The following is a 27,170-nucleotide window of genomic DNA, read 5'->3' as shown; positions in this document are numbered from 1 at the left end:
GTTTTCATTGATTTGTGACACGGTGCATTGTCTTGATGAAACAGCACTTTTTTCTTCTTCAAATGGGGCCGTTTTTTCATGATTTCATTCTTTAAACGCTCCAACAACGCTATGTAATAATCTCAGCTATCTCGATCAACTTCACTTTACGATGATTTAAAATTATTTTGTGGACTTTTTTTATGTTTTCGTCGGTAACAGCCTCTTTGGGGCGTCCACTGCGTGCATCGTCTTCGATGCTCATTTCGCCTCGTTTAAATTTAGCAAACCACTTCTCAACGGTTGATTTTCCTGGTGCAGAGTCCGAATAATGTTTATCAAGCCAAGCCTTGGCTTCAACAGTATTTTTTTTCACCAAAAAGCAATGCTTTATTAACACACGAAATTCTTTTTTATCCATTTTTTCACAATAACAAAAGCTGCTTCACTCACAATGCTATATCTCACGAACTAATTATCCGGCAGCTGTGAAATTTATACACGTATCTTTTGAAGGTTAGTACTAAGTAAAAATCACATGGATTTAATTCTAGTAACGCCATCTATGAGTCAGCCTACGAACTTTTCAGCCCAACTGTTATATTATCAATAGTTTAATAGACTTACATAATTGCAAAACTATTGATAATATCTAGATAACAGTGAAAGCAAACTACACAAGAATTCATGTCAATGCTCTAGAACATCGTTTCTCAACCTATGGGGCCCGACCCACTGCTGGGTCCCGAGGGGGCATTTGGTGGGTCGCGAAGTTTCGCTCGAAAATTTATTTAATATGTCAAAAACCTAAATTTAAATTACTAAGACATATTGTTTTAACAATTTAAATTCAACCCATGTTGTACATAGTCTATACTCCACATTTCTGTTATTCGCGTGCTGCCATTACATTTTACCGGCATCTCGGTAAAACGTAACTGGTGTTTAACGAGATATTAGATTAGAGTAAATTAGTCTTTTAAATTGCTTATTTACTTTTCCACAGTGAAGTATGTGTAATTTGTTTAAAAGAGGGCTTCTTAAAGTACTCAATGTTAGCAAAACTAAGATTATAAACTGGGTGCACACCCCTACAAGTAATTCTGCTGGCACCCATCAAGTGTAATATCCTTCAAGGTTGGGCCCGGACTGAAAAAGGTTGAGGACCACTGCTCTAGATGGAATTCTAAGCTGATGTAATTTTTCAGATTTTGGAATATCGCAACTGTTTTTTGAATGGAGAGGAAAATTTGAAAAATCCCCCTGATGGCTGCCAAAGGTAAAGTCGAACCTTAAGGGAGGGAGAGAAAGATAGTGTGTCTGTGTGTGTGTGGGTGGGGGTGGGGGTGTTGAGTTGGAGTTGAAACACACATACAAGATCAAAGATCATAATTAATCTGCTATCATATTTCATACTTACATAATAGATAAGCACACAATGGTAGTGCCTAGAGTAAAAGTGAAAAAAAAAGGTTGTAATCTATTATGTACCTGTATTCAAAACATGTGATAACAAAACATTTTAGCAGTATCAATGTATATAATGCTATATGTAAGTTCAAGATTGAACATTTACACACACACACACACACACACACAGAAAGACAGACGATAGAGAAAAGAGAGCACAATTACGTATTACATTTATTGAACATATAGTCAATTAATGGTTCCTCTATAATGCACAGTGAGTGTAATGTTAAATAAATATAACAAGAATTGAGTGAATGCAATGTAATAATTTCCAATGTTCAGTCACTGTTCCTGAGGGTTGAACAACAAGCCCATAGCAAATTCAGTTTTACACATTTCATCAAATTTTCTATTCAGTTACTAGGTACTTCCTTTTTTTGCTACTTATTTTCTTACTTGCAATTTCCATTGTTGTACTAACAGACAATTTGAACAATAAGCTTTCCGAAGGTCAGTTTGATAGTGAAGATGGTCAGTTTCTTTAATCTGTCACTGATTATTCTTATCTTATTTTTCACATATCTTGATAGTTTCAGCTGTGGGAATTCTTGGGGAGTATTTAAGTCTTATATTAACTGTACAGGATACTTCTGTCTCTATTGTCAGTTCAGGTAATGCAAGTAATAGTATTGCTCAAGAAGTAGGATGACTAAGGTTCTTGACAAAAAAAATTGTTGTTAAGATCCTTCTAATTTTCATTTTCAGGAAATTTGCTTATTAGAGCATTTTCCACATATGTAAGACACTGTGGCCATTTTTCTTTACTCTGTAATGCAGTATGTAAATTACTTTATGCTTGGTTGTGTATTGTATGTTCTAATATACTATTTTATTATTTTAACGTTTCAACACAGGCATGTCTCTTTGTCAAGAGCAAAGAATTTTTAAGATTTAAATTTTATACTGAGATATGCCATTTTAATTGAGAACTTATTACTATAAACTGGGGGCGGGATCAAGTAAGTGATACTCTCTTGATATCAATGGATAGTTGCTTATCAGCACAAATTCCTTATTCATGTTTGGGGAATAAAAGATGCGGCTGATAATTAGATGTGAGTTACTAACTTTTTCCACGAAACTTACTTGTAGAAGCCTCTGTCACCATCCACTTGGGAATTCGTTGCTTCTCTGCTGGGCTGGCTTCCGGTTCCCTCTGAAATTAAGTGAATTTCTAACTTCTTTTATAAATTTCGCGGAAAAAGTTAATAACTCAATTACGTCTAATAAAAATTCCTTATAATGTAACCCATCTGATACTCTGTAACAGGGCACATTTCTGTCATTTGTTATTGTTCTTATCAGAACTGAGCTGTTACCACTGCCAAACCCAATGCTTAAACACTAACAATTAAAAGTTTTTTTCAAAGTATGTACAAATGAAGTATTCTATTACAGGTATACCATAATATTCCAGTTTTTTCGTATCAGATAATCACAACATGAAAGTATTTAACTTATAATCATTAAATCCATTTTTGCCACTTCGTATTTTAGTGTGTAAAGTGCTCCCCTGTGCTTTGCACCATGCCATGTAGACCTATAGGGGGTGTGTAGTTAGGGCCCCACACTTTCTCGATCACAGTCGAAGGTGGGGGTGATGTGATCAGCACCACACCCCTGGCTGCCTTTACCCCCAAGAGTTTCCTCCATTCTGTATGACGCTGGATGGGTGCCGGAGCTGCTTGAACAGGTGGAAAAAGTCGTGGTTCTCCCCTGCCGGGAATCGAACCCGGGTGTCTCGCATGGTAGTCAGACACCCTAATGACTGAGCTACCACAGCACCACACTTCGTATTGGCATAATATTAATTAAAAATTATGCATTTTGCATAATTTCCAGGGTATTGAGACTGCAGAAATGTTGCATGGCATTTTACAGTCACCGCAAGGTACCCAGATCTTGGAAATTTAGCAGCTGGTCTTGGTGATGAAATACAAACTGATACTTTCTGACATGCCTTGTGTTGGTTTATAGATTGTGGCTCAGTTCTAGTTCTTATGAAAATAAGTCATAATTCATGTGTCCTGTTTCTGCAAAATAAACTTCTAAATTCTCATTGCCGATTCCTATTCAAAACCAACCAGAATCGTGAAAATATCAGGTTCTTCATAATGTTTGCTATTTTTATATTAGATAAGTACAATATTGGTTATCGGTATTAAGAAATAATATAAATTGTACTCTATTGGTATCAGGAAAAAAATTCTTAGATACATTATTACTACTGTTAAATGTAGTAAACAACAAAATAACATGGAAGCAACATTTGTTCACATCAGTCTCATGGATTTTTATTTATTTTTTTGCTTGAAATATTTTTCCTCCTGTATTCCAGCAAGATGATTTTACAGCTGTGTGTTGGCCTTGCTCTTCTCAATATAGCAAGTGCTTTGGACAATGGACTAGCACTTACTCCTCCAATGGGATGGCTCTCATGGCTGACATTTGGTTGTAATGTTGACTGTGTCAATGATCCAGACAATTGTATCAGGTAACACTTAAATTCATTCATTATACGTAGTTGATATTGAACAGTGCAATCTTGTATCTGAGAAGTTACGTGAAATCTAATGACCAACCGTCCTGATTGAAGTTTCATGGTTTTCATCACATACTTGAGGCTATTGTTGAGATGGTACCTTTCATGAAAGTCACAAATGCTCCCATGTCTTATCCTATGGTGTAAACTAACAGTAAAAAAGAAACAGAATTCATTAGCTAATCAAACTAATTAGTAGTATTCAGTTATGAACTGGATATGAAATCCTTTCTGACAGTCTTTTTATAGTACTGCACAGAAAAGTTAAAGTTAACTTCTTTCCCTTGCACATTGAGAAAGGAAAAGAAAATAGGCTATATGCCATTAGGACAACAAAGAATGCCTGGCAATGTACCTCATCTTGATCCCATTGCTCTTTGCTTCACTGTGTTGTGAGATGGTAATTTCACCTAAGTGGTTGTGTCAACTTCTAGAATATATGCATATAAGCAAGAAAACATAAAACCTATTGCAAGCACCTGCATGCAATTCATGAAGTGTCATTACATTTTGAGAAAACGGATGTGTGATTTATGATATACAGATGCCACAGAGTTGTCCAGTGTTTGTGGCCACCAAAATCTCCTCACCGAGGTACATTTGACTTTTACATCTTGCTGCAATTGAAAAACATATAAGAACATAGAATAAAGTTGGTAAATATCACATATATTTAGCTGGCTGAAGCCCAATACGAAACACTTACAGAGCTAGTGTATATACCCATTTCAACAGTCGTGAAACAAACAAACTAAACATAAAAATGACAAAAGTTTATCACCTAGATATTTTAGGCTGACGTGATTTTTTTGCGATCAGTGAAAGGCATATAGCAGGTCAAATGTGGTTCCATCCAGATAATGGTGATAGAAAATGCCAGCACCTCATGTAATACAGGCACATTTCTCAGGTCCTGGAAGTATTAGCTTTGCTGCAGTGTATTCTTTCCTTATTTTAATTGCTAGAATATAAAATTTGGCAAAGTAGAAACATAATACAGGGCAGGGCGATCGTATCACTATTAGACTCTGGGAAATGAAAATATCTCGGAGACTAGGACTTACATTTAGAACATGTTATCCTAGAACCTGACACAACTAGATATTTGATGGTTGATGGTTAAACTACTGAAACTATGGTGGAAATGCACAAAGATTATTCCTGTTGTCCCTCTTCCCTTCTCATTTACAATGGACAATTAATTGTCTAACATTAACTTTTCACGCAATTGTACTTCCCTAAGTACCATAATTGAAAACTATTTCTGTATGTTAGTGTAATTTCTTTCAAGTGAAAACCTCTTCAAAGCTATGGCAGACTACATGGTGTCAGAAGGCTATGCAGATGTTGGCTACGAATATGTTATAATTGACGACTGTTGGCTGGCAAATGAGAGAGATGGTGAAGGAAAGCTGCAACCAGATCCTGATAGGTTCCCAAGTGGAATCAAGGCTCTTGCAGATTATGTAAGTAGCAGGCAAATTGTCTTGGTTCATTCTCAATTGATTCTTAATGTACATGTACATATTTTAATGTATTTTGCAAAGGAAAGAACATGATTGCAGAGATCTTTGTGGTGGAGATGTGCATGTGAGATGCATTGATGCAAAACATGAATTTTTAGGCAGTTTGAAATAGGGCTGAGGTGATAAATAAATTTCAACCAATACTTCCTGATACTGATACCACTGGTATCAGACAATATTGATTCATTAATATAGTATTGGTTCAACTCTAGTTTGAAATGAACTCAGTAATGATATGGATGAAACACATTTAATGGTTCCATTTGTCCTATTTATATAGGACAATACAGGCATATTGATGTATTGGATTATTGGTAAAATTACCAATTATTTTAGTCTTATGTATCTATAAATAACTTTTAATTTAGTTCAAACAATTTGTATTTTTTATTAATACGTATAAAGGTATCCTATACCCTGATTTTATAAAGCAAATTTCAAAATAAGACATTTGGTCCAGTGGAGCATCTGACTGTCATGCGGTGAACCCCGGGTGGGTGATTTCAGAAGGGAATTTTTGTCTGCAGTGTCTGTGCATGGGGTGGCTCTAGGGTTCAACAAGCCCAGTTCACTTTTGAAATGAGGACAAACTAAGGACAATCACTTTATTAGTTGTATCTTCATTTAAATTAGAACATACAGCAATATTTGAATTGCATTGGTACAACTTTGCATCTTGACAACTGTAGATATTGCGAACACTAAGCAAATACACTCCGCTGCAAAAAAGAATCGCCCCCTTGTGAAAAAATCTAATATTTTTTAAGCGGAATGTTTTATTTTTTTTTTATAATTATTTTGGCAATTGTACATACTGTATGTAATTCTAACATTTTCTGATATTTTACTTTAACAATGAAGGTAATAATGAAGAAATCCACAAAGAAAGCTGTTAGTTGATTAAATTGTTAAGCTTTATGGCCTTTATTGCCTTCCGTTATTGTTTAGTTATTTCTTAAAAAATGTAATATACTCTACATTTGCAATAAGAAATACAATAACAAAGAATTAACGTAATTTGGATCACAATAATAATAATAATGTGCAAAATGTAGGAAAATGTAAGAACTCCCTCCTTCATCTACATAGTATGTACTTTACAATAGCACACACTAACTGTTATAAATATTACATTGTTGAAATAAATCCACAAATGAAGAAATACTGCTTCAAAGAAAATTTTTACACTTTATTACTAGGGGGAGGGTGATTCTTTTTAGCCGCAGAGTGTACAATAACAATGAAATGGACATTATTTTTTCTTTCCAGGTCCATTCCAAAGGGCTCAAATTTGGTATCTATGAAGATATTGGAACACACACCTGTGGAGGATACCCTGGCATCTTAGACCATTTTGAGGTGGATGCCCAGACATTTGCCGACTGGGAAGTAGATTATGTAAAGCTTGATGGATGCTATTTTGACAGTCTCACAGGTTATGATGAAGGTAAGTTTTCAATTGCCTATTTTAATATAATGGAGCATCTCATTAATGAGACACAGGACTTCCAATATATCCATATTATACATGCACTATAATTTTAGGATGGACCAAAATGAATTGTTTTGATGCTGAAAAATAAGTATTAATAAAAAAAAATGCCAGTAGCCAATATTCCACTGATGCAATATAAAATGTTGGTTGTGAAACGTGATTGTAATGTGTTTAGCTTTTGAAAGAAACCTTTATTTAAACATTTACTTTACAAAACTAGGTCATGTATGTTTATATTCATAAAAATAATTACAAAATGGTTAAATTTTTACTAAATTACAAGCTATATATAGACATATCAGATCAACAATCTTACTAATAGACTGATGTACCAGTATGCCTGTATCAGCCAATACTGATAGAGTACTGATTAATTTGCCCCATCCCTAGTGAGTAGTCTTTTGTCAATGAATAATCTTTGTTATTTTATCATGTTATATTTTATGTCATTCCCAAGTAAAAGTAACAAATTTTAAGAAACACATATCAAAATGGATAAGACTTTATGATGTAATTAATAATTTCTCATTTCATTTTCTGTTTTTGTGTCATTGTTAGGATTGCATGACTTTCAAATCACCATGTAGTTTTTTGTAGTTATTACTGGTCTTCTCATGTATCACTCTCTTTTTATTTATTTAATAGTGTTGTTTGCTGTTGCTCTCCTCTCTTTGGACAGATTTTAAAGAATATAATAAAATCATATTTCTTGCCTTTTAGCATACCCAGAGTTTGGAGGATATTTAAACAAAACAGGAAGACCAATGGTGTACTCGTGCAGTTGGCCTGCATATCAAGAAATCAATGGAATAGATGTAAGCTGCTACAGAAGACTATTATATACAGTGTAACCCTAATTTTATATTCACTGATGTAAAATTTATATCCTTGAATTCCAATAAAGCAAACTGCTCTACAATTTTTGTAGATGTTACATGTCCTAAATTATAAGTTCTTTGCCCTAGGACCCTGGAAATATTGGTATAGCCATACATGGGCTCACTGGCCCCAGGCCCCTCCCAAAAGTTTTGTTGTTGAAATGTTGTTGAAACTCCTCATAAATGCCCTATATGTAGCGAGGGACTTGATTTTAACAATCACATGTTAATGTGGCTTTAATATTTTATGTGATTTTTTAAGTTTCTTGCAAATTTCAACACGCTTTGTCCTTATTCTTTGTAAAATATCACAAAAACTTAAATTTTTTGCTATGTGAGTTTAATTTGTTTGTAACGTTTGCAAAAGTAGTATTTTATAATTACTTACATCAATACTCTTTTCCTTAACAATTTTCCAACAAACATTGTATTTTTTACCAAAACTTGGAGGCCCCCCCCCCCCCCAAAATATCGTGGCTATGTAACATGCAACATAAATATGCTTATTTCAGATCAGTATTTGTATCAGTAAATTTATACTGGTGCTTTACCGTTATCAGTAAAACTTTCATGTTGATCCATCCCTAAAAAAGAAATACAGGAATAACATAGTTTTTATCCAAAGGCAATTAAGTAATGCATTTAATTTGTTTTCTTTCTTTACCAGTCTAACTATGCACTTATTGCTGAATACTGCAACCTGTGGCGAAACTACTATGACATAGGCAACTCTTGGGGCAGTGTGCAAGGTATAGCTAATTGGTTTGCTGAAAACCAGGATAGGCTTATACCTTATGCTGGACCTGGACATTGGAATGATCCTGATATGGTAATATCTGCTTTTATTCTTCCTACTACTTTGTGGCAAATAAAGTATACCATTGTGCATTGAAGCTAGTTGTATAATTATAATTATATGCACATTTCTTTTTTGCGATACTGATTGTCAGCAAATGTGTAAAAAGTAAAGAGTATTATGTAGGGCTGAGCCGATATCAGAGCCAATACTCTTACAGACTGAAACACTTGTGAAGTACATTGTATCTAAAGATATCTGTTTGGTGGTTATGCATAGAGAGAGGTAATCCATTCTAATCCACTTACAATTAGTTCATTTTCACATATGTGCCTGACATAGCTACCAGATTGGTGGCAAATTCGATCGCGATCAAAAAAATTTCACAGAAAAATTAAATGTAACTGAATTAGAGTGGATTACCTTTGAAGTACTTCAGAATGTTGATACATTTGTACATTGACAATGGTATCGACTCAGCCCTAGTATTATGTAATAGTCCCATCTATTTGACTATCCACTTCTGTCATGTCTTAATAGAGCAGGTTATAGATAGAATCAACTATTAGAATCAAGGTGAAATTAACATAAATTATCATGATTTATTTCATATTTTGTAAGTCAACAATTGGTTCATACTATGACATCTAAAAGAGAGCATAATGGTGCACTTTGTGAAAGTTGTACAAAAATGTAGAAACTGAAATTAAAATCCATGGTGCAACAGTCAGGCCAAGGTTTATGAGATGACTTTTTGTTTGGTGATGCATCATCAGCTTATCATGTACCATTTCCACTGTTATCTGACATGCATGACCAGAGCTTACTACAACTTCCTTTCAAGTAGTTCTCAATCCTGATGGCGCTTTGTTGACACTGAAATTTTGTAGTTCTTGCCTTATGCATTCAACCTTCATGGTCCCCATAAAGTAATGTGCTATATTTTTTTCTGTGTTTTCCATTTCCTGCATTAAAAAAAAATACCCTGAAAAATATCTTTTCAAAATTCCAGTTTGCAACAGAATGTACTAGTGGAACTCTTTAGGATATTTTTAGTTTTCCAACAGTGTGAAAATGTTTTAATGCAGGCTTACTGTTTAAAGAGTTTTTTTTCCTTTTCTTTAAACCTCTGTCACCTCCTGACACAACAAATAATAAATAAGTAATTCCATATTCTGTAATGCTGGTAAAATGTAAGTTTACAGTATTAAAGAAAGGGGGAGGAATGCCTGAAACAAGTAAGTACACTTGGATTTTCACTAAGTTGAGAATCCAAATGCGTGTTCTCAGGTTATCACCCATACTAGATCGGAGTTTATATCCAATGTTTGTGAGATCAAACACCTCTCTCATTTTCAGATAGTTAAGAGCCATTATTTTGAAATTCAAACAAGAAAGTGATATTTGGATAGTTGTATTTTTTCATCACCAGGATTTTTTTCATAAGTTGAAGTAGGTTACGAATATTGTGCAATTTTGAGACCCTGAAAAAATTTTCCCTCCCCTGTAGAAAATGTTAAAGTTCAAGGTCATACCCTCCATTTTTCATGAAAAGTGAAACATGAGTAAGTTTGGAGCATAGGTATGGGCAGACCCTCTGATTGGGGGGGAGCCAAAAGTCTTGATGAAATTTCAGTCGGGGAAAGAAAAAACACATTTTATCACTGTTTTAGTTTAATTGTATTGATACGAGGGCTGCTGGAAAAGTTTCTGCAATCAATATGAAAAAAGACATGTGAAATTCTTCAAAGTATTCACCCTTAAGATCAATACACTTTTGCATATGCTCAAACCAATTTTGAAAGCATTTTTTCCACTCTGAAGCTGATACCTCAGAAACCGCTGTTCGGAATGCGTCAACAGCTGCTTCAGGTGACACAAATCGCTCACCACGCATCTTATTTTTCATGTGTGGGAACAAAAAGAAGTCATTAGGTGATAAATCAGGTGAGTGAAGAATAATGCGATGATGACCTCTGCCAAACAAATTGTTGTATATCACTCAGCATTTACAGTCTTCCAATCTTCTAAAGCTATTGTTGCCATATGTCTGGTATAACCATAGAAACAAGCAATCATTTGCTTGGCAGCACTCCTCGAATGAACAACTTTTCTTGGTTTCACCTCACTTTGAAACACCCAGACAATGGATTGCTGTTTAGTTTCGGGTTTGTATGAATAGATCCAAGTTTCGTCCCCTGCAACGATGTAGTACACCAAATTTGACTTGCCTCGATTGAATTTTTTGAGCATTTCTTTACATCAATTTACACGAGCCTGTTTTAGAGTTTCGGTCAAGTTGTGTGGGATCCAACGGCTTGAAAGTTTCCATACGTTCAGATGACCATGCAAAATCGTATGTATTGCTTTCATGTCAATGTTCAAGGATGCCTGAATCTCACGGTATGTCACATGCCGATCTCTCTCAATCATTTCATGCACAGCATCAACATTACTGGCAACAACAGACGTGGATGGACGACCTTCACGAAATTCATCACTGAGAAATGTGCGACCATGCTGGAATTCGGAAAACCAATTGTACACAGTCTTATTGGATGGTGATTAATCCCCAAAAGCCAAATGAAGCATTGTTTCGGTGTTAAACTACAATAGAAATCATTGCCCGAAAGTGTTCACAAGAAATTTCCATTTCTCACACGAAACTACTTCTTCAAACAGCTTAGAAAAATAAACAATTAGGCTTAAACAAACAATCAAAGATAATTTAAACATAAGAAAGGTCTATTCTTCAGATTTTTATAATAGCGGAACACTAGTGCCACGGTTGGTGGTAGTTTGCAGAAACTTTTACATCAACCAACGTATTCAGGTTGAGCATAAAGTCTTTCCCTGATTATGAATATTTATATCTCAACTTCCACGGTAGATAGGCAAATAAAACTTATGGCAATAAGTAGTGCAATATATCAAGTTTATTTTTCATTTCTTTGTTTTGTCTGATTCTGATTCTGATTCTGATTCCCATACCATGGCCACCACATTCACCGGTCATAACCCCACTTGACTTTTTTTGTATGGGTTTACGTTAAGGACACAGTATTTAGTTTACCAGTTCCTGATATGCAAACTCTTCAGGCACAAATAGAGACGGTGACGGAAGAAGAGATGTTGGCAAAGACATGGAGAGAAATTGAGTATCGCTTAGATGTTGTAAGGGCAACAAAGTGAGCACATGTCGAAGTGTACTGATAACAAATGAGTTAAGCTACCATTTCCAACAAACCGCATATCTACACAGCATAGTTCTTTAGCAATAAAAGTGACGCATCACAGAAAACAATAAAATTGCGAGCGAAATGAGCAAGAAATTTTTTAGATCCAAATTTTTGCAAACTGAAAACAATATTGATTTAAAACGGCACAAACCTTTTATGGAGTGCCATGGCATTCTCTTCTGTATTTTTTTCTCATTTAGATCATTGGGTACCCAGGGCCAAGTCCTGCCACCTCCTAACTACAGCTCTGAACTTGACAAAACTGTAGGAAAAGCTGACATTGTGAGCAAAGCGAGCAAGAAAATTTTACGGAATATATTTTCATTTGTATAAAATTTGATATCGAGGGGAGCAATTGCCCCTCTGTGTCCCCCAGCAGGTGCTCTTGGCCGTCTGGAAGAAATAATGCAAGAACTTAAGAATCCTTTTGTCCTGATACTCTTAGATTCTACTAGTCTTGCTTTATTTCACCTCAATGTTTGCCCTCATTGCCCCTTGTGATTGCACCACTGTACCTCTGTCCCCCGTAGTTGCTTTCAACTTTAATTGCTTGAAAATACTTAATCGCTTAATAAAGGCAACAAGATTCCTCCACTAAATTTCTAGGTAAAAGTACAATAATGTATATATTTCACATGTATAATTTGATTTATATTTATGCTATAATTTCAAATTCAAGTTGGGTTTTTTGAGGGGGCAACACTATTATTGGGGCAATATGTCCCATGGAAAAATACTCTGATTGTCCCTCCGTGGAAAAAATCTGCAGATGCCCATGATTAGGGTGGGGGGGGAAGTATGCCATCTTGTAGCTGAATATATGTACTAACACATGGAAATGAAAATAAATATTGGGGCCTCATTCCATTTTCGAGAAAAAAAAATCAAAATGTTAAGAGATATCAATGTAAATTATCACACTTCTTCCCTTATCATAAAATGGAACAGCCCATTCTCCTCCCTTTCTTTGTTCCAAATGGAACAGTTCATGTCTTGGCAAGTTGTGGGACAGTTTTTTGTTTTCCTTTCTTTAATGGATAGCATAGTGGTAACGTCGCCTCCTTGTAATCAAGGGATCCTGGGTTTGATGCAAGATTAAGGTACAAGTTGTTCGGATCCCACTTTAAACAGCAAGTCCCCAGTCCCGGTTAGTCTTCCTGTGCATAAAATGGGTTTAAAAACAAAGCTCTACCAAGCTCTATAAACAGTGGCATACCGAGGACTTTAAAAAAAAAGGAGGGGGGATATATTTATTTAGTATCCAGCCGGGAATTCCGGGAATTATGCGTGAATTTTTGGATCCGGGAATTGTGCATGAATTCTGCGTGAATTTTTTTCCGTAGACATGAAAAAATGCAACTTTTATTAATCAAAATACCATTGTCGAATAACATGGGTACCTGGGGGGTAAAGGCGGTCAGGGGCGTGATGCTGATCACATCACCCCCACTCACGACCAGATCACGGCGTTACCCCCACATCCCCTATACGCCTTCATGGCGTGGTGCTATGCACAGGTGAACACTTTACTTTTTTTTTTTACTTTTTATTGAATTAATACATATTTAAAAATTCTCTGAGGTAGGTTTTCCACAGTTTAGCTTCTATTTTTAACTAGGAAGGAAAAGAAATTTGCGTGGAAAAATAGAACAGAACTCTCTCAATCTGTTTATTTTGTTAGTGTCCTTTGCAGAACAGTCTATCTGACAGACGGAAGATTGATTGATTGATTTGGTGCTTTAAGTCCACTTTATGCACAGTAAGGCTAATATGGACTGGACCTACAGTTTAAAGTGGGATCCGAACCACTTGTGCCTCCACCAGGTATCGAACCTGGGACCCCTTGATTACAAGGTGACGACGCTACCACTGCGCCATCGGGGAGGCCGACAGATGGAAGATTATTACAAGATATAACATATATTGAAGTTCATTAGTTAAAATGTGAGTATGAAATTCTTATACAATTAACAGTTTTTCTTAGATTAGTAACGTTTGTGACTTGTGTTTGTAGATGTATTTCGAGTCTGAGTATGTGAAAATGTAAATTCCGCAACTTAAATTTAATATTTTAAATATACGAGATACCGTTTAATTGTATTGAATTAGAATTTTTGGATTAATTGGAATCACGCAGACCATTCATGTTGTTAATACATTTGCTTCTGTTTGTGTGAGGGTGGTGAGAGGTGATATTACGTAAGGTTGAAATAGAAAAGATCTGCTTGTAGCCTTGAATTTTTAGAAAGTTTGCCTTGAAAACCGGCAATTATACTTCAATTTTATCATAGTCCCTTTAGGCATGCCACTGTCTATATTGCGATAAGAATATGAGCCAAAGAAAGAATAAGTTTCCTGTAAATTTCTGTACATGTAGCACTGTGCTGTATGTGTTAGGTTCCCAAAATTAATCAATTTCAATTCAGGTAGGCCTAAAAGTGGACTTTTCATGGTGGAGTGGTTACCACAGCACACCATGATGCCAGGGGTCCCAGTTTTGAATCCTGATCTGGGGATGATTGTTCTTTGTGAATGTCGCTTCATCAATTTCATAGTATTATGTTTTTTTTTGTTCATATTCTTATCGCAATATAGACAGTGGCATGCCTAAAGGGGGGTGTGGTTGGTGGGGATAACAACCTCCCCTTTGGCCCAGTAAAAAGATTGTCAAAGGTAGGAGAAGATGGCAAAAACATGGCTGACTACTAAAAAATGAATGCCCCCCCTTTGTTCGAAAGTCCTTGGTATGCCACTGTGTATAGAGCTTGGTAGAGCTTTGTTTTTAAGCCCATTTCATGCACGGAATACTAATTGGGACTGGGGACTTGCAATTTGAAGTGAGATCCGAACAACTTGTACCTCAACCTTGCATCAACCCGGATTCCTTGTTTACAAGGCGACGTTGCCACTATGCTATCCATCAAAAAAGGAAATCGAAAACTGTCCCACAACTTGCCAAGACATGGACTGTTCAATTTGGAACAAAGAAATGGAGGAGAATGGGCTGTTCCACTTTATGATAAGGGAGGAAGTGTGATAATTTACATTGACATTTCTTAACATTTTGAAATTTTTTTTCTCGAAAAGAGGACGAGGCCCCAATGTTTTTTGTTTTTTTTTTCCATTTTCATGTGTTAGTACATATATTCACGAAAAATCTGCATTTTGGACCCTCTTTGTTGCTGTATAATAATGGAAAGCAACAATTCCCCATCTAAACAAATGAATGTACATAAGGAAACAGTCTTATATTAACAGTATATGAAAACAAAAGTTTGGGATGTTGTTGCTTTCCAAAGATACAGCACTAAAAACTTACTCATGTTTCAATTTTCATGAAAAATGGAGGGTATAACCTTGAACTTCAACATTTTCTACAGGGGAGAAATTTTTTTTCAGTCTCAAGATTGCACAATATTCATTTCTTGTTACCTACTTCAACATATTAAACAATTAAGCCAAACAAAAATACAACTTTCACACTTGGTTCGAATTTCAAAATAATGGCTCTTAAATGAGGAGATGCCACATCCCCGAGAGGGTGACACCAGTCTGGCTTAGGCCAGGGTAAAACATGAGATTCTCAGAGCAACTAAAACTGATTGATAACTTATTATAGAAAGAAGGAAAAAACCAAAGGAAACAACTTGTTTAACCTACTTTGGAAGGTACAATGCACCGTATATTCTTAATTTTCGTATTACATTAAATTTATATACAGGATTGTATTTAAAGCTGTCTCTTTTGTTTCTTGGTCACATATATATCTATTAATCATATTTCATCTACTGAAAGGCTTCTTCTTCTTTCTGGATATGTGATGGACTTCTTCTATTTGGCTAACAAGCTTCTTCTTCCGTCTGCTAATAGGCTCCCTCTTCTTCTTTATGGATATGTGAAAGACGTCCTCTTCTTCTATCAATTAGTTAATAGACTTCTTCTTCTATCAATTGGTTAATAGGCTTCTTCTTCTACTAGTCGATAGTCTTCTTCTTATACTAATCAATATACTTATTCTTCCATTCATTAGTAGACTTCTTCTTCTATTAATCAATATACTTATTCTTCTATAAACTTCTTCTTCTATTGATCAATATACTTATTCTTCTATAAACTTCTTCTATTATTTAATATGCTTCTTCTTCTATTTGTCAATAGGCTTCTTCTATTAATTAATAGAATTCTTCTTATACTTCTTCAATATATTTATTCTCACATTGATTACTAGACTTATTCTTCTATTAGTTGATAGACGAAATTTTATATTGTTTAATAGACTACTTCTACTAATCAATAGTCTTCTTCTTCTACTAATCAATATACTTATTCTTCTATTCGTTAGTAGACTTCTTCTTTTACCAATCAATATACTTATTCTTCTATTCGTTAGTAGACTTCTTCTTTTACCAATCAATATACTTATTCTTCTATAAACTTCTTCTTCTATTGATCAATATACTTATTCTTCCTTTCATTAGTAGACTTCTTCTATTAATCAATATACTTATTCTTCTATAAACTTCTTCTTCTATTGATCAATATACTTATTCTTCTATAAACTTCTTCTTCTATTATTTAATATACTTCTTCTATCGATGAAATCATATGCCTTTCATATATTTATTCTTCTAGTAAATATATCTCTTATTTACCAAGGCACCTATATCCAAATTCCTTCATTTATTAAACATTGGATTGATTCCTGTATCTTCCCTGCTATGTTTCCTTTCTTTTTGGGCTTTGTCAAAGATACAACAATAATTCGAATCAATATTTTGCTGCACAATAGCCTAATACAAGCAGAAAAAAGGGGTTAATCGAAGGACGCCGCCTGTCCCATGCTCGACCTCAATCGGGGTCAGCAATAGATGTGCCGCAACGGAAGTGCTTGGGGGCTGCGACTGAGTTGGTGCCGCACTGGGGAAAACAACCCAAAAGGTCTAGTGGAAAAACTCCTTCCCACTAAGACGGTAGAGAAATATAAAATTGTAATCGCTTTTTAACTTCATTAATCTTTACATACAATCACATATGCTGCACATGTCGATCATTTCTTTATATCGCCTTTATCCATCTCAATTGTTTATCTCAGTTCATAAATTTATGTAAGCACAATTAATTTCAGTTCACCAAACACTTTCATTCAATTCACGTGCACATTGTTACTATAATCTGCGATCATATTATTTCTTCCACGTGCTGCCATCTATGATTCCTTATTTCAATCATTTTGCCATAAGGTTTACATGTGCGGGTACGTAACAAAGACCATATGGGAATATGTATACTTTTACTCACTAACACCCTGTGACTGGTCTAACTGCTTCCGGATTATCACGAAGATGGGGGGGGGGGTTGTTCTGGAGAAGTATGTGACGGTAGCTATGACTTCTTTTATTCTTCTGTCCCAGTAACCTTTGCATTTGGCTGTGGTATTTTATTGAAGTTTATTTATTGCAGCTTATCATCGGCAACACTGGTTTGAATGAAGATGGCAGTAAAGCTCAGATGGCAATATGGGCGATCCTTGCATCACCTCTCCTTTTGTCCCTTGACCTTCGCAGTGGCCAGCCTGAGTTCAAGGCAGTTCTGCAGAACACTGAAGTCATTGCCGTAAACCAAGATCCTCTTGGAATACAGGGAAGGAGAGTCTCTCAGGTATGATTTCTTAAGTGATGTATTGTAGCAGCTATTATGTATGTAACGAGGGGGAAATTACTGTTATTATATTCATTTAAATGCTGTTTTGTGTGTAAATTATAAATACTATAAATAAATACTTTCTTAGTTATAAATATTTTGTTACAAAACTTTACTTGAATAATTTAAACATTTTAGGTACCAACAAGTGTGTTTATATTTTGATTTCATTACTAGAAAACTCTATAAATTCTAATAATCACCTATGCATATTACTAGTATCTTTTATATGCATTAACAATTAAGAAATAAGAAATACTGATTCATATGGCACATCAATGGTTGAAAACAATGAAAGCTGAACTCATGGGCAAACATTCTGAGTTTGAGTGTTGTCGTGGTCATGTGTACCATATTTCACCACATAATCGTCACAGATTTTATGCAAATTTTTTTACAAAAAAAAGTGAGTGATGTGTGACCACCATGTGTAGTTTTTTTTTAAAAAAAATGCTGGTATTTCCAGTATTTAAAAATTATTTATTACTAGGTAGGCAGTCTTTGGTTCAAGATTAGGATTCATGAAATGCTTGTGGATATACGTAAAAATTTAATAGTTCAAATTGATGCACATTTCTTCATGACAGTTTAGTAAACATTTTTCCAGTCTGAGGAAAAAGTTAACAAATTAGTTGTTATTGATTTTTGTATTATAGTCGAAATATTACACTTGAGAAAATTTACTACAGTGTTGTGAAATAGGGACTTTACAAAATTGAGTATTCTGTGTCTGATGATTCTGAGCCGATATCTTTGGTTTCATTTTCTGATCCACTGATGCGAGGATTACATGAGGAAAGGTTGGTTATAAACCAATTTTTGGACTGAAAAAAGCATGGTGCAACAATTATGCAATAAAATACGTACTCCATCGTAATAGTTCTTTCATATATTTAATTTAGTCATCATTCATTCTCATATCCTTAATGTATGCAGCCAGGTGACTGTGAGGGTGGAATCTGTCTAATAGCATAGTAATTAACACATTTGCCATGTAAACAAAAGTTTCCAGGTTTAGTTCCTGGGGAGGAAACATTTCTGTGTTACACTTTAAAAACTGTAAGTTCAATCTTGAATACCCTATCTGTACATGAAATGGACATAAAACTAACCTTTTCAACTTTTCACTATGATGAGGTTTGCTTTGGGAAAAGAATCTGTGTATCTACATTTATTTATTTATTTATTATTACAAAAAAACAGGGTTCACAAAGCAGGTCTTTGCATTCATAGATACAATGATAAAGTGACAGAGTCGAGAACTCAATTGTCGACTAAAATTATTGGCAATTTTATCAAGTGACCTGCATCAGCAGATACCAGATATACTTATTCATCTGACCCATCTCTACAGTATTACATACAAGATGTATAATTTGTTTTTGCAGGAGAATGGAATAGAAATATGGACCAGGCCAATCACACCTGTACAGGGTGAAGATTACTCATATGCTGTTGCAGTGATTAATCTTAATACAGGAAATGAACCCTCTGATATTTCATTTGTACTTCGAGATATTGGGCTAACACATGATGCAGGCTATGTTTTAGAAGTGAGTATTTTATTAACTGAAATATGTCATTTAAAACTTTTCATCAACTTTCTTTTGTAAAAACATTGAATATGATTAATGTAACCTTTAGGTGCCCGATCGTCTCGATCGAGAGGCTTTGTCAAGGTCGTAGATTTTACGTTATAACTTCGCTATTTTTGGCTACAATTCCGATTTTCTTTTTTCATATTGTTGTTAACACATGTATTTAACAGAAATGATGATTGCACTTTTTTTTCATGAAAATGGCAAGAAAAAGGAGACTTCTTTTTTGCATCGTTTTTGAAGGGAAAAATTTTGCCGGCAAAGGATGGCTGGCTTTGTTGTTCTAAACCAATGGGTTTCCCTCACCCCTGGAAACTGCATTCGAAGGAAGTTTGTTTATCAGTACCCACAGACGCTCATCCTGCTGCCAATTTGTAAATATTTGATGACATCTGCCGCGTTTCATGACAGGAAGATATGTCACAGATGCGATCAAATGTTGTGTTGCGTTGCCAGCATGCAGGCGGCAAAATAGATTTTTTTTAACGTTCGTCGTGCCTAAACGATGCACATGTTACTGAGGAAAGTTGTTTGTTTTGACGTCCTCTATACGTTTCTGTGATCCGTGGACACCATTAAAATGGCATATTGTATATATTTAAAAATAACATAAATAGCAATACTATTTTCTAATTACACATACACACTCGCGTACACACATTACGTTTCTCACTAAAATGTTAGAAATAAATATAAACAAAGAAGCTAAGAATAGAAAGGTTGTGACTTCTCTTTCTTACATGCCAGCGATAATTTCTATGTGCATTTTGACCTTTTCATGTCCTTTTTTTCTGGGGGGTGGGGGAAATTAATTTAAAAAAAAATGCTTTTGGGGGATTCCCCCTCCCCCTCCATATATACGCCAAATGTGAATAAATTTTATATCATCTGAATCTGTGATTCATTCCACGTACAACGGTATATCATTCATCTCTCTAAGGCAATTAGCCTCTGTGCTACAGTCATTTCAAAGTAACGCTGCATTTTGAAGCTTGAATCAGTGGCGTGCTGACCATTCCTTTTGGGGGTAAAACTCACGTTACGTTGGTCATACGATAATGCAAATATTTTTGTGTTCCTTACATGCCAGCAATAATTTCCATGTGCATGTCGACACTGTCATGTACTTTTTTCTTGGGTGAGGGGGGAAATCCCCATTTTTTCCGAAATTTTCGAATTTTAGGGGTTCTCCCCTCCCCTCCGCCATATATATGCTGAATTTGTATAAATTGTATATCGTCTGAATCTGTGATTCATTCCGCGTACAAAGGTATATCATTCATCTCTCTAGGACAATTAGCCACCGATCTACACTCATTTAATTGAAACTCTGCATTTTGCTCAAAATCGGCTCAGGCACCAAGGGGGTTTACCTGTGAAAATGGCATTGGGCTCCAAAAGGTTAAAGTAGATAGCAGACACACTGTTGCAACAACTCAGTTAGTAATGGCAGATTATCGACCTTCTCTCATAATAGGTGGATGGATAATGATGTGATTTCACTTGACAGGTACCTCTCTATGAGTTTGACTTTTCTGTCATAGGTAAAACAAGGATTCTCCTGTAGGAACGTTACTTTATCGTTTTCTAAGAATCAGGATGCTCCTATATAACAGCCTCTTTCCCAAATGGACATTTTGTGGATTTCGTTGGAAACTCTGGTAAATTATATTTTGATAATTAAATAAAACTGCAAATGTTAAAGAAAATGATGATTTCAGAAGATTGCTAGAAATTAAAGAATACTAATTATCTCTTACTTACAAATTATGGAAAGCCAGAAAGGCAGAAAACTAAATTATCAGCATAGCAACCCTCAGACAATTGAAGACTACTTAGTTACCATATCAACAAGCTTGGATATAAAAGCGAGAAAATTTCGACAGCTAACCAGACATATAGGGTCTTCACCCGGTGTGCTCTCTGCCCAACAGTCCCGTCAACAGGATCTTCACCCTCAAGACGTGTCTGAGGATCACTTCGGAAACCTGGAAGGGGGACGAGGTCTTCACCTAAACCCGACCAGAACCTTTCGTTTGATAATCATCAGCAAGAGTCAGCAATAAGACAACCCAGGGGTACCTAATTCTTACCGCTAACGAGATTTGTAGTATTTCCACAGAACCAAGCAACGTCAAGAAGATCTACACAAACCTCATTCTTGGAATAGCGGTATTACGTGAGCTGATGATATCCAGATCAGATTAGAAAAGACAGCAAAATTATCATGGTAAAATAATCAGATAATGTCAACACAATCTGTTCGAGGACAGAACAGATAAATTCCGACCTGTATTGCTGGCAACGGACTAGGTGTTACCTCAGCCTTACTAAAGAGTTTGATATAGAAGGTAACGATACCTGAGGTGTCCAAGGAGCCGGATGCGGGTACGTGACACACTCACTAAATTCATTGAAGATTTATTATCAGTTTTAAGTCATCTCTGGGAGTGGTTTCTTATTTTTAGACATCGGGGAAGATATTATGGCTGAACCAATACTGACACCAATGCCGATATTTTTCCTGATTCTCACTGATGCTTGAAAATTGTAACAGTAAAAAGTTGTTCAAAATATTAATTGAAATTTATATGTTAGTATTCCGCTACAGCAATTTATCACAGTTTTGGTTTAAAACATTCAAAGAATTACTTTAGAGTATTAAATAGCAGTCATTTAAACACAAAATCCATTTTGCACATAATACTGGTTCAAAATACATGAAACCTTTGAACTTTGCACATTTTCTTGGAAAATTAGATCCTGCAAAATTGTCGAGTACCATTTTTGTGGACCTTTAGAAATATCCAAATGTTGACAAAGTATCGGCCAGTATCAATGAATAAATTCCAACCAATACTTTCTGATGATGACGAATCAGCATTGGTATTAGCTCAGTCCTAATACCTATGCTAATCGACACTTTATTGTTCGTTGTAGACAGCTGGAAGAGTAGGAAAGTGATTGTTTAATTTTTTATGTCAAGGTAAGAGTGATCTGATTTTTATACATCAAAAAAGGGGGCCAGATTGTCATTTACTCATATTTTAATTGTCTACTTATTATTAGTTTTAAATGTTCCATACAAGAGATGATAGCCACCTCTCTCCAATGTTTAACTTGAAATACAGGAGTCCTACAATGTATTGAGTTCCTGCTATTGTTCAGCGATAATATCCAATTTTTGCCAAAAATGCCGTACAGAGCTGTTGTTATTGTAAAATAACTGTTATCATATAGTAGTGGACATAAAATTGCATTGTTATGTTACAGGAACTTTATGGAGAGTGGTCCATAGAGACTCCTGTCACACCTGATGAAGAAATTCCATCATTCAGTGTGAACCCAGGAGGTAAGTTTACTAATTTTGCTTAGAAACTTTCAGACATGCAGCCTGAATTTTCAATTCCAAAATTTAATTTGTGTAAAATGAAAAGGGAAAAGATAATAATGATTGCACTTTTTACCTTTCAAGCAAATTCAACAATAATAAAGAGCTCATATTGTAGGTTTCTCATTGCTGTGTGTTTTGTCACTGTTTCTTGTAAAAGTTTATTGTTTCTGTTACAAGCAGATGTGTAAATATATAAAAATGTTAATTTCCAATTTCAGGTGCAGCATTAATACGAGCCAGTGCAGTGTAATTAGCATAATATGGATGGGTGTACCCTGTGAGAAAATAAAGCACTTCCTATAACTTCACCTCTGTGGCTGATTTCTTCTTTCAAGTAATAAAGCAACTCTTAAAATTCTTTCATTAACCACTAACAAACAATAAACCATGTAATTAGATATAATTCACAAGTAACATAAAATATGTAGATTTAACTACATAGAACTAACATTAGATTCAAGCATGCGTTGGGAAAATAAATGAGATACTTTATACCATATATTCTCATACTTGTATTAGTGTCCTGAAATATTTTATGTTCTTCAAGGAACGTTTAGAACTTTATATCAGATGGGTTCAATATTGGTATTGGTTAATTGTATACAGGGTGTCTCATAAGTAATAGCGCAAACTGACACAGGTGAAAGTACGGTAATAGAAGCAAAAAAGTCTCAGTAAACATGGGTCTGCAAACAAGCCGTTTTCAACATAATCGCGAATGTGTGGTTACAAGCCGCCACTGACTTTGTTGTTTGTAAACGTCTTCCTAGTTGGTAAAAAGCTAATAATACAGTAAGAAAAGTGACTCCCACAGTACGATTAGACTGTATACTGATTGTATCCATCCTGTTTGATTACAAAGCCACCTCTCAGATATATTCTCTTTTGTAAACAAAGAGCAAACCTCGGAACACGCAAGGAGTAAAGCACTCGGTGTTTACAAAATGCAATCAGTGATGGCTTCTAACCACACATTCACACACATTATTAGCATTTAACCAACTAGGACGACGTTTACAAACAATGAAGTCAGTGGCGGCTTGTAATCACACATTCGCGATTATCTCGAAAACGACTCGTTTGCAGACCCATGTTTACTGAGACTGTTTTGCTTCTATTATTGTTTACTTTCACCTGTGTCAGTTTGCACTATTACTTTTGAGACACCCTGTATCAGTACTTCATTAGTATTGGCAAAAATTTCTTATCAGTTCATCCTTAATTGCTACTATCGTAAGAAAACTTTTTTAATAAAACCAGCACTACTAACATTTGAAGGAGAGGTAAGGGTGTGAAAATGACAATAATGGAATGAATTTGCATGTTATCTTATCTTATGTTATCTGCCTTGTAGTTGGGTTAATTATCATCCTTTTAAGTGTTTATAACTATGAGTTTCCAACATTAACTTTTTTTATCTATCTTTGACACTTTTTATATTATGTAAGTGGAGCTTATCCAATACAATTTTGAGCTTATACCAATGTGATGCTATTATCGTTTCACACTAATATCAGTATTTGAAAATGTAACAATTGAAGTAATATTTATGTACATTAATATGTAAGCATTCAATTGCAACTATACTATAATTACACTTGTATCAATATGGGTACAAGAGTTTTGCCTCAAAATATTCATATGTTAATCTATAAGCATGAAAAAATCAAAATATTATGGATGGATTGATATGAATATTTTGCCAACACCAATAAAGTACCAATATATCAATTATAAATAACCAATATTCTAAAATCTATACTAAACAGCATGGCACAACAGTTCGTTGAGGTTCAAGGCCTTCCAAGTGACTTTTACTTTGGTGATGTGTTGTCAACATTGCAGTTAATCTGGCTCTTTAGACTGAAACCAATATTTTCTAATCTAATACAGGGTGCGGCAATGAATCGGGTGATTTTACAACACTGAATATAGCTAGTTTTTGCGTCAGAGGTAAAGCATGACAATGCCATCTTGCAGACCCTGCATTACCGTTCAGTTATGATGAGTCACAGCGTGCATTTTCTTTAAAAGCATGTTACAAAAACAACAACAACAGGGATATTATTCAGTTGACCAGATAACTGGATCTGTCCTCCTGTGATTATTTTCTTTTTGGATATTTGAAAGCAAAATTCTTGCAGCCAACCCCCATGCACCCTAAATGAACTTAAAGATAGGATCCAGGAAGAGGTGGCTTAAATTCCTACTCAAAACTGATAGTGTGTGGAACAAAATGGAAGTCATCGTAGTAATGTTATTTTCAAATAAATCAAAATATAAGGACTGTGTTTGTATTTTATTTTGGTATTTCTTCTTCAATATATAAAGTAGTTGATTTTGTATTAATTATGTATGTTTTGGTATGTACGAGGGTGTACCCAATAAAAACAGGATTTTTTTTTAAAAGCCATGTATTTTTTTTTTTTTTTACAAAACAACCTTTCACCTTCAAAGTACTCTCCATGACACTTAATACATTTGTCCAATCTGTGATTCCCTTCTTGGAAACATTTTTTAAATTCATCTGTTGTGATGGCTGACAGCTCCTTCCTCGTTTTTTTCTTCACCTCTTCTCGTCATCAAATTGCTGTCCCTTCATGTCCCTCTTCATTCGGGGAAACAAAAAAAAAGTCACACGGAGGGAGGTCAGGTGAGTAAGGGGCATGGGGCAAGAGAGTCATGCTGTTTTTTGCCAAAAACTTGCGCTCGGAGCTGCTCTTTCAAAGCACGGCATGTTTCCACTTGACACTCTTTTTGCTGGTCACTCAGATTCCGAGGCACAAATTTTGCAGTGACCCTTCTCATTCCCAAATCTTCCATTAAAATTCGCTGAACCGAGCTCCAAGATAGTCCAGATAACTTCCCCAGCTCTTCAATGGTCCGTCATCGGTCTTCGAGCACAAGTTCAGGAATTTTGTCAACATTTTTGTCCGTTCTGGAAGTTGACAGACGTCCAGAATGCAGTTTGTCATCAATCGACATGTCACCTTTTTTGAAGCGAGAAAACCACTTGTACACTTGAGTTTTCCCCATAGCGCTGTCCTTGTAAGCTATGTGCTGTTCTCTTACATCGGCCACCACAAAAAAACAAGGTGCGAGCGAAACTGCTTGTACGAAAAAAAATTACCGTGATCGGAGACAACCTTCCCCTGTGAAGCCACTGGGTGCACTGAACTCACAACAACTTACTCGACGCTTGCCTAGCGGGAAAAATTCGTACTACGGAAGCTCTGCCCAGCACAGCGCTATTCCGTTTTTTTGGGGGGTACCCCCTCGTATTATTTTGTCTCAAGTGTGGAGTGCTTAAAATCGCCTGATTCATTGCGACACCCTGTATATAGTTGCTGTATATAAATGTTCCATGAAAAACCTGAATTTTTCATTCACCTGCTTAATTAGTTCATGGAACTCACTGACTGCAATATGTAGGTTTTGATTTTTAAAAAAGAATTGGATATGTATACATCTACTTTACAAAACCAGGACAATTGAAGCATATGTTTATATTCATTTACCTGGTGCACAAGTGGTGTGTTTTGCAGCAAGTTTGCTGTCTACCCACACTTTCATCAGGCTTTACACAGGCTCCTTCATGTGCATTGTCCCATAAGAACCTGTGAAAATCATATGAAAGCTGCCAAAGCTTACTTGTGTGCACTGAAGCTTTTTAAAAAATGCACTAAGTTACACTCTGTTTATAGTAATATCAAATAGGTGTATTGGTTTCTCAATAAAATTACTCATCCCTAAAAAATACACACCATACATGAAACAATCATGAAATCTACTTTTGCCCTACAGTGTTCATGTGAAATTAATTAAAATTTAGAATAATGTGCAGGATATGTAGACTCCATTTTTTGCAAGGGGTCCTGGGTTCGTAAACTGGTGAAGGCACAAGTGGTTCGAATCTCACTTTAAACTGTAGGTCCAGTCCCAATTAGCCTTACTGTGCATAAAGTGGACTTAAAACCAAAACTCAAACTCCCTTTTTTGCAAACCCTGTGAGATTTCTAGACAACAGAAATGTGTCGGTGATTTAATTCAAACATTGTGTCAGCTCTGCCCTGATTGTGTTTCTGCAGTGACCATAATTTTTCAGTGTAGATTCAGCTTCATGCAGCTAATTGTGAAACTCATTTAATGTAAGAAGTAGCATGACACCATCTAGAAACACTGTTAAAAGTAGTGGTGGATATCAACAATCTAACAGCATATCACTTTTTTTTAGTCATTATATTTAGTAGACCTTATGTGCAATGATTCGCTATAGTTAACCAGTTTGGTCATGGAAAATGCTTAAACTTAAATAAAAAAAAAGTCCATAAATTGATGTGACTAATAGAAATGTGGATGATTGACAACATGAAATATGTGTGTTTCAACACAAAGGTAACAATGGAAAATTGTTTTTGCCTGTGAAGGTGGCCATTAAATTTTATGCAATTGTCATTCATCTTCATCATTATGATTAGCCTAAAAACAAGAAAAGCAATTTATAATAAGAAAAATACAGGAGTGGAAAATGAAAGTAATAAGAAGTATTA

The 27,170-nt window shown here is 35.3% G+C and overlaps 1 protein-coding gene across 1 annotated transcript; it reads left to right on the top strand.

Moving 5' to 3' along the window:
• Positions 1–3,794: 3,794 nt before the first annotated feature.
• LOC146004717 (alpha-N-acetylgalactosaminidase-like) lies at positions 3,795–22,929 on the top strand. The gene is made up of 9 exons (XM_083143674.1): positions 3,795–3,946; positions 5,286–5,460; positions 6,790–6,967; positions 7,736–7,830; positions 8,561–8,722; positions 17,389–17,586; positions 19,017–19,181; positions 22,500–22,578; positions 22,839–22,929. Exons 1-9 carry the CDS (start codon positions 3,795–3,797, stop codon positions 22,868–22,870), a joined length of 1,236 nt encoding a protein of 411 aa, XP_082999800.1. The 3' UTR covers positions 22,871–22,929.
• Positions 22,930–27,170: the final 4,241 nt, after the last annotated feature.

This window comes from Lepisma saccharinum, chromosome 1 (genome assembly GCF_977018435.1).
Source record: "Lepisma saccharinum chromosome 1, izLepSacc3.1, whole genome shotgun sequence".
Taxonomy (NCBI): domain Eukaryota; kingdom Metazoa; phylum Arthropoda; class Insecta; order Zygentoma; family Lepismatidae; genus Lepisma; species Lepisma saccharinum.
This window is presented reverse-complemented; position numbering and strand designations above follow the sequence as displayed.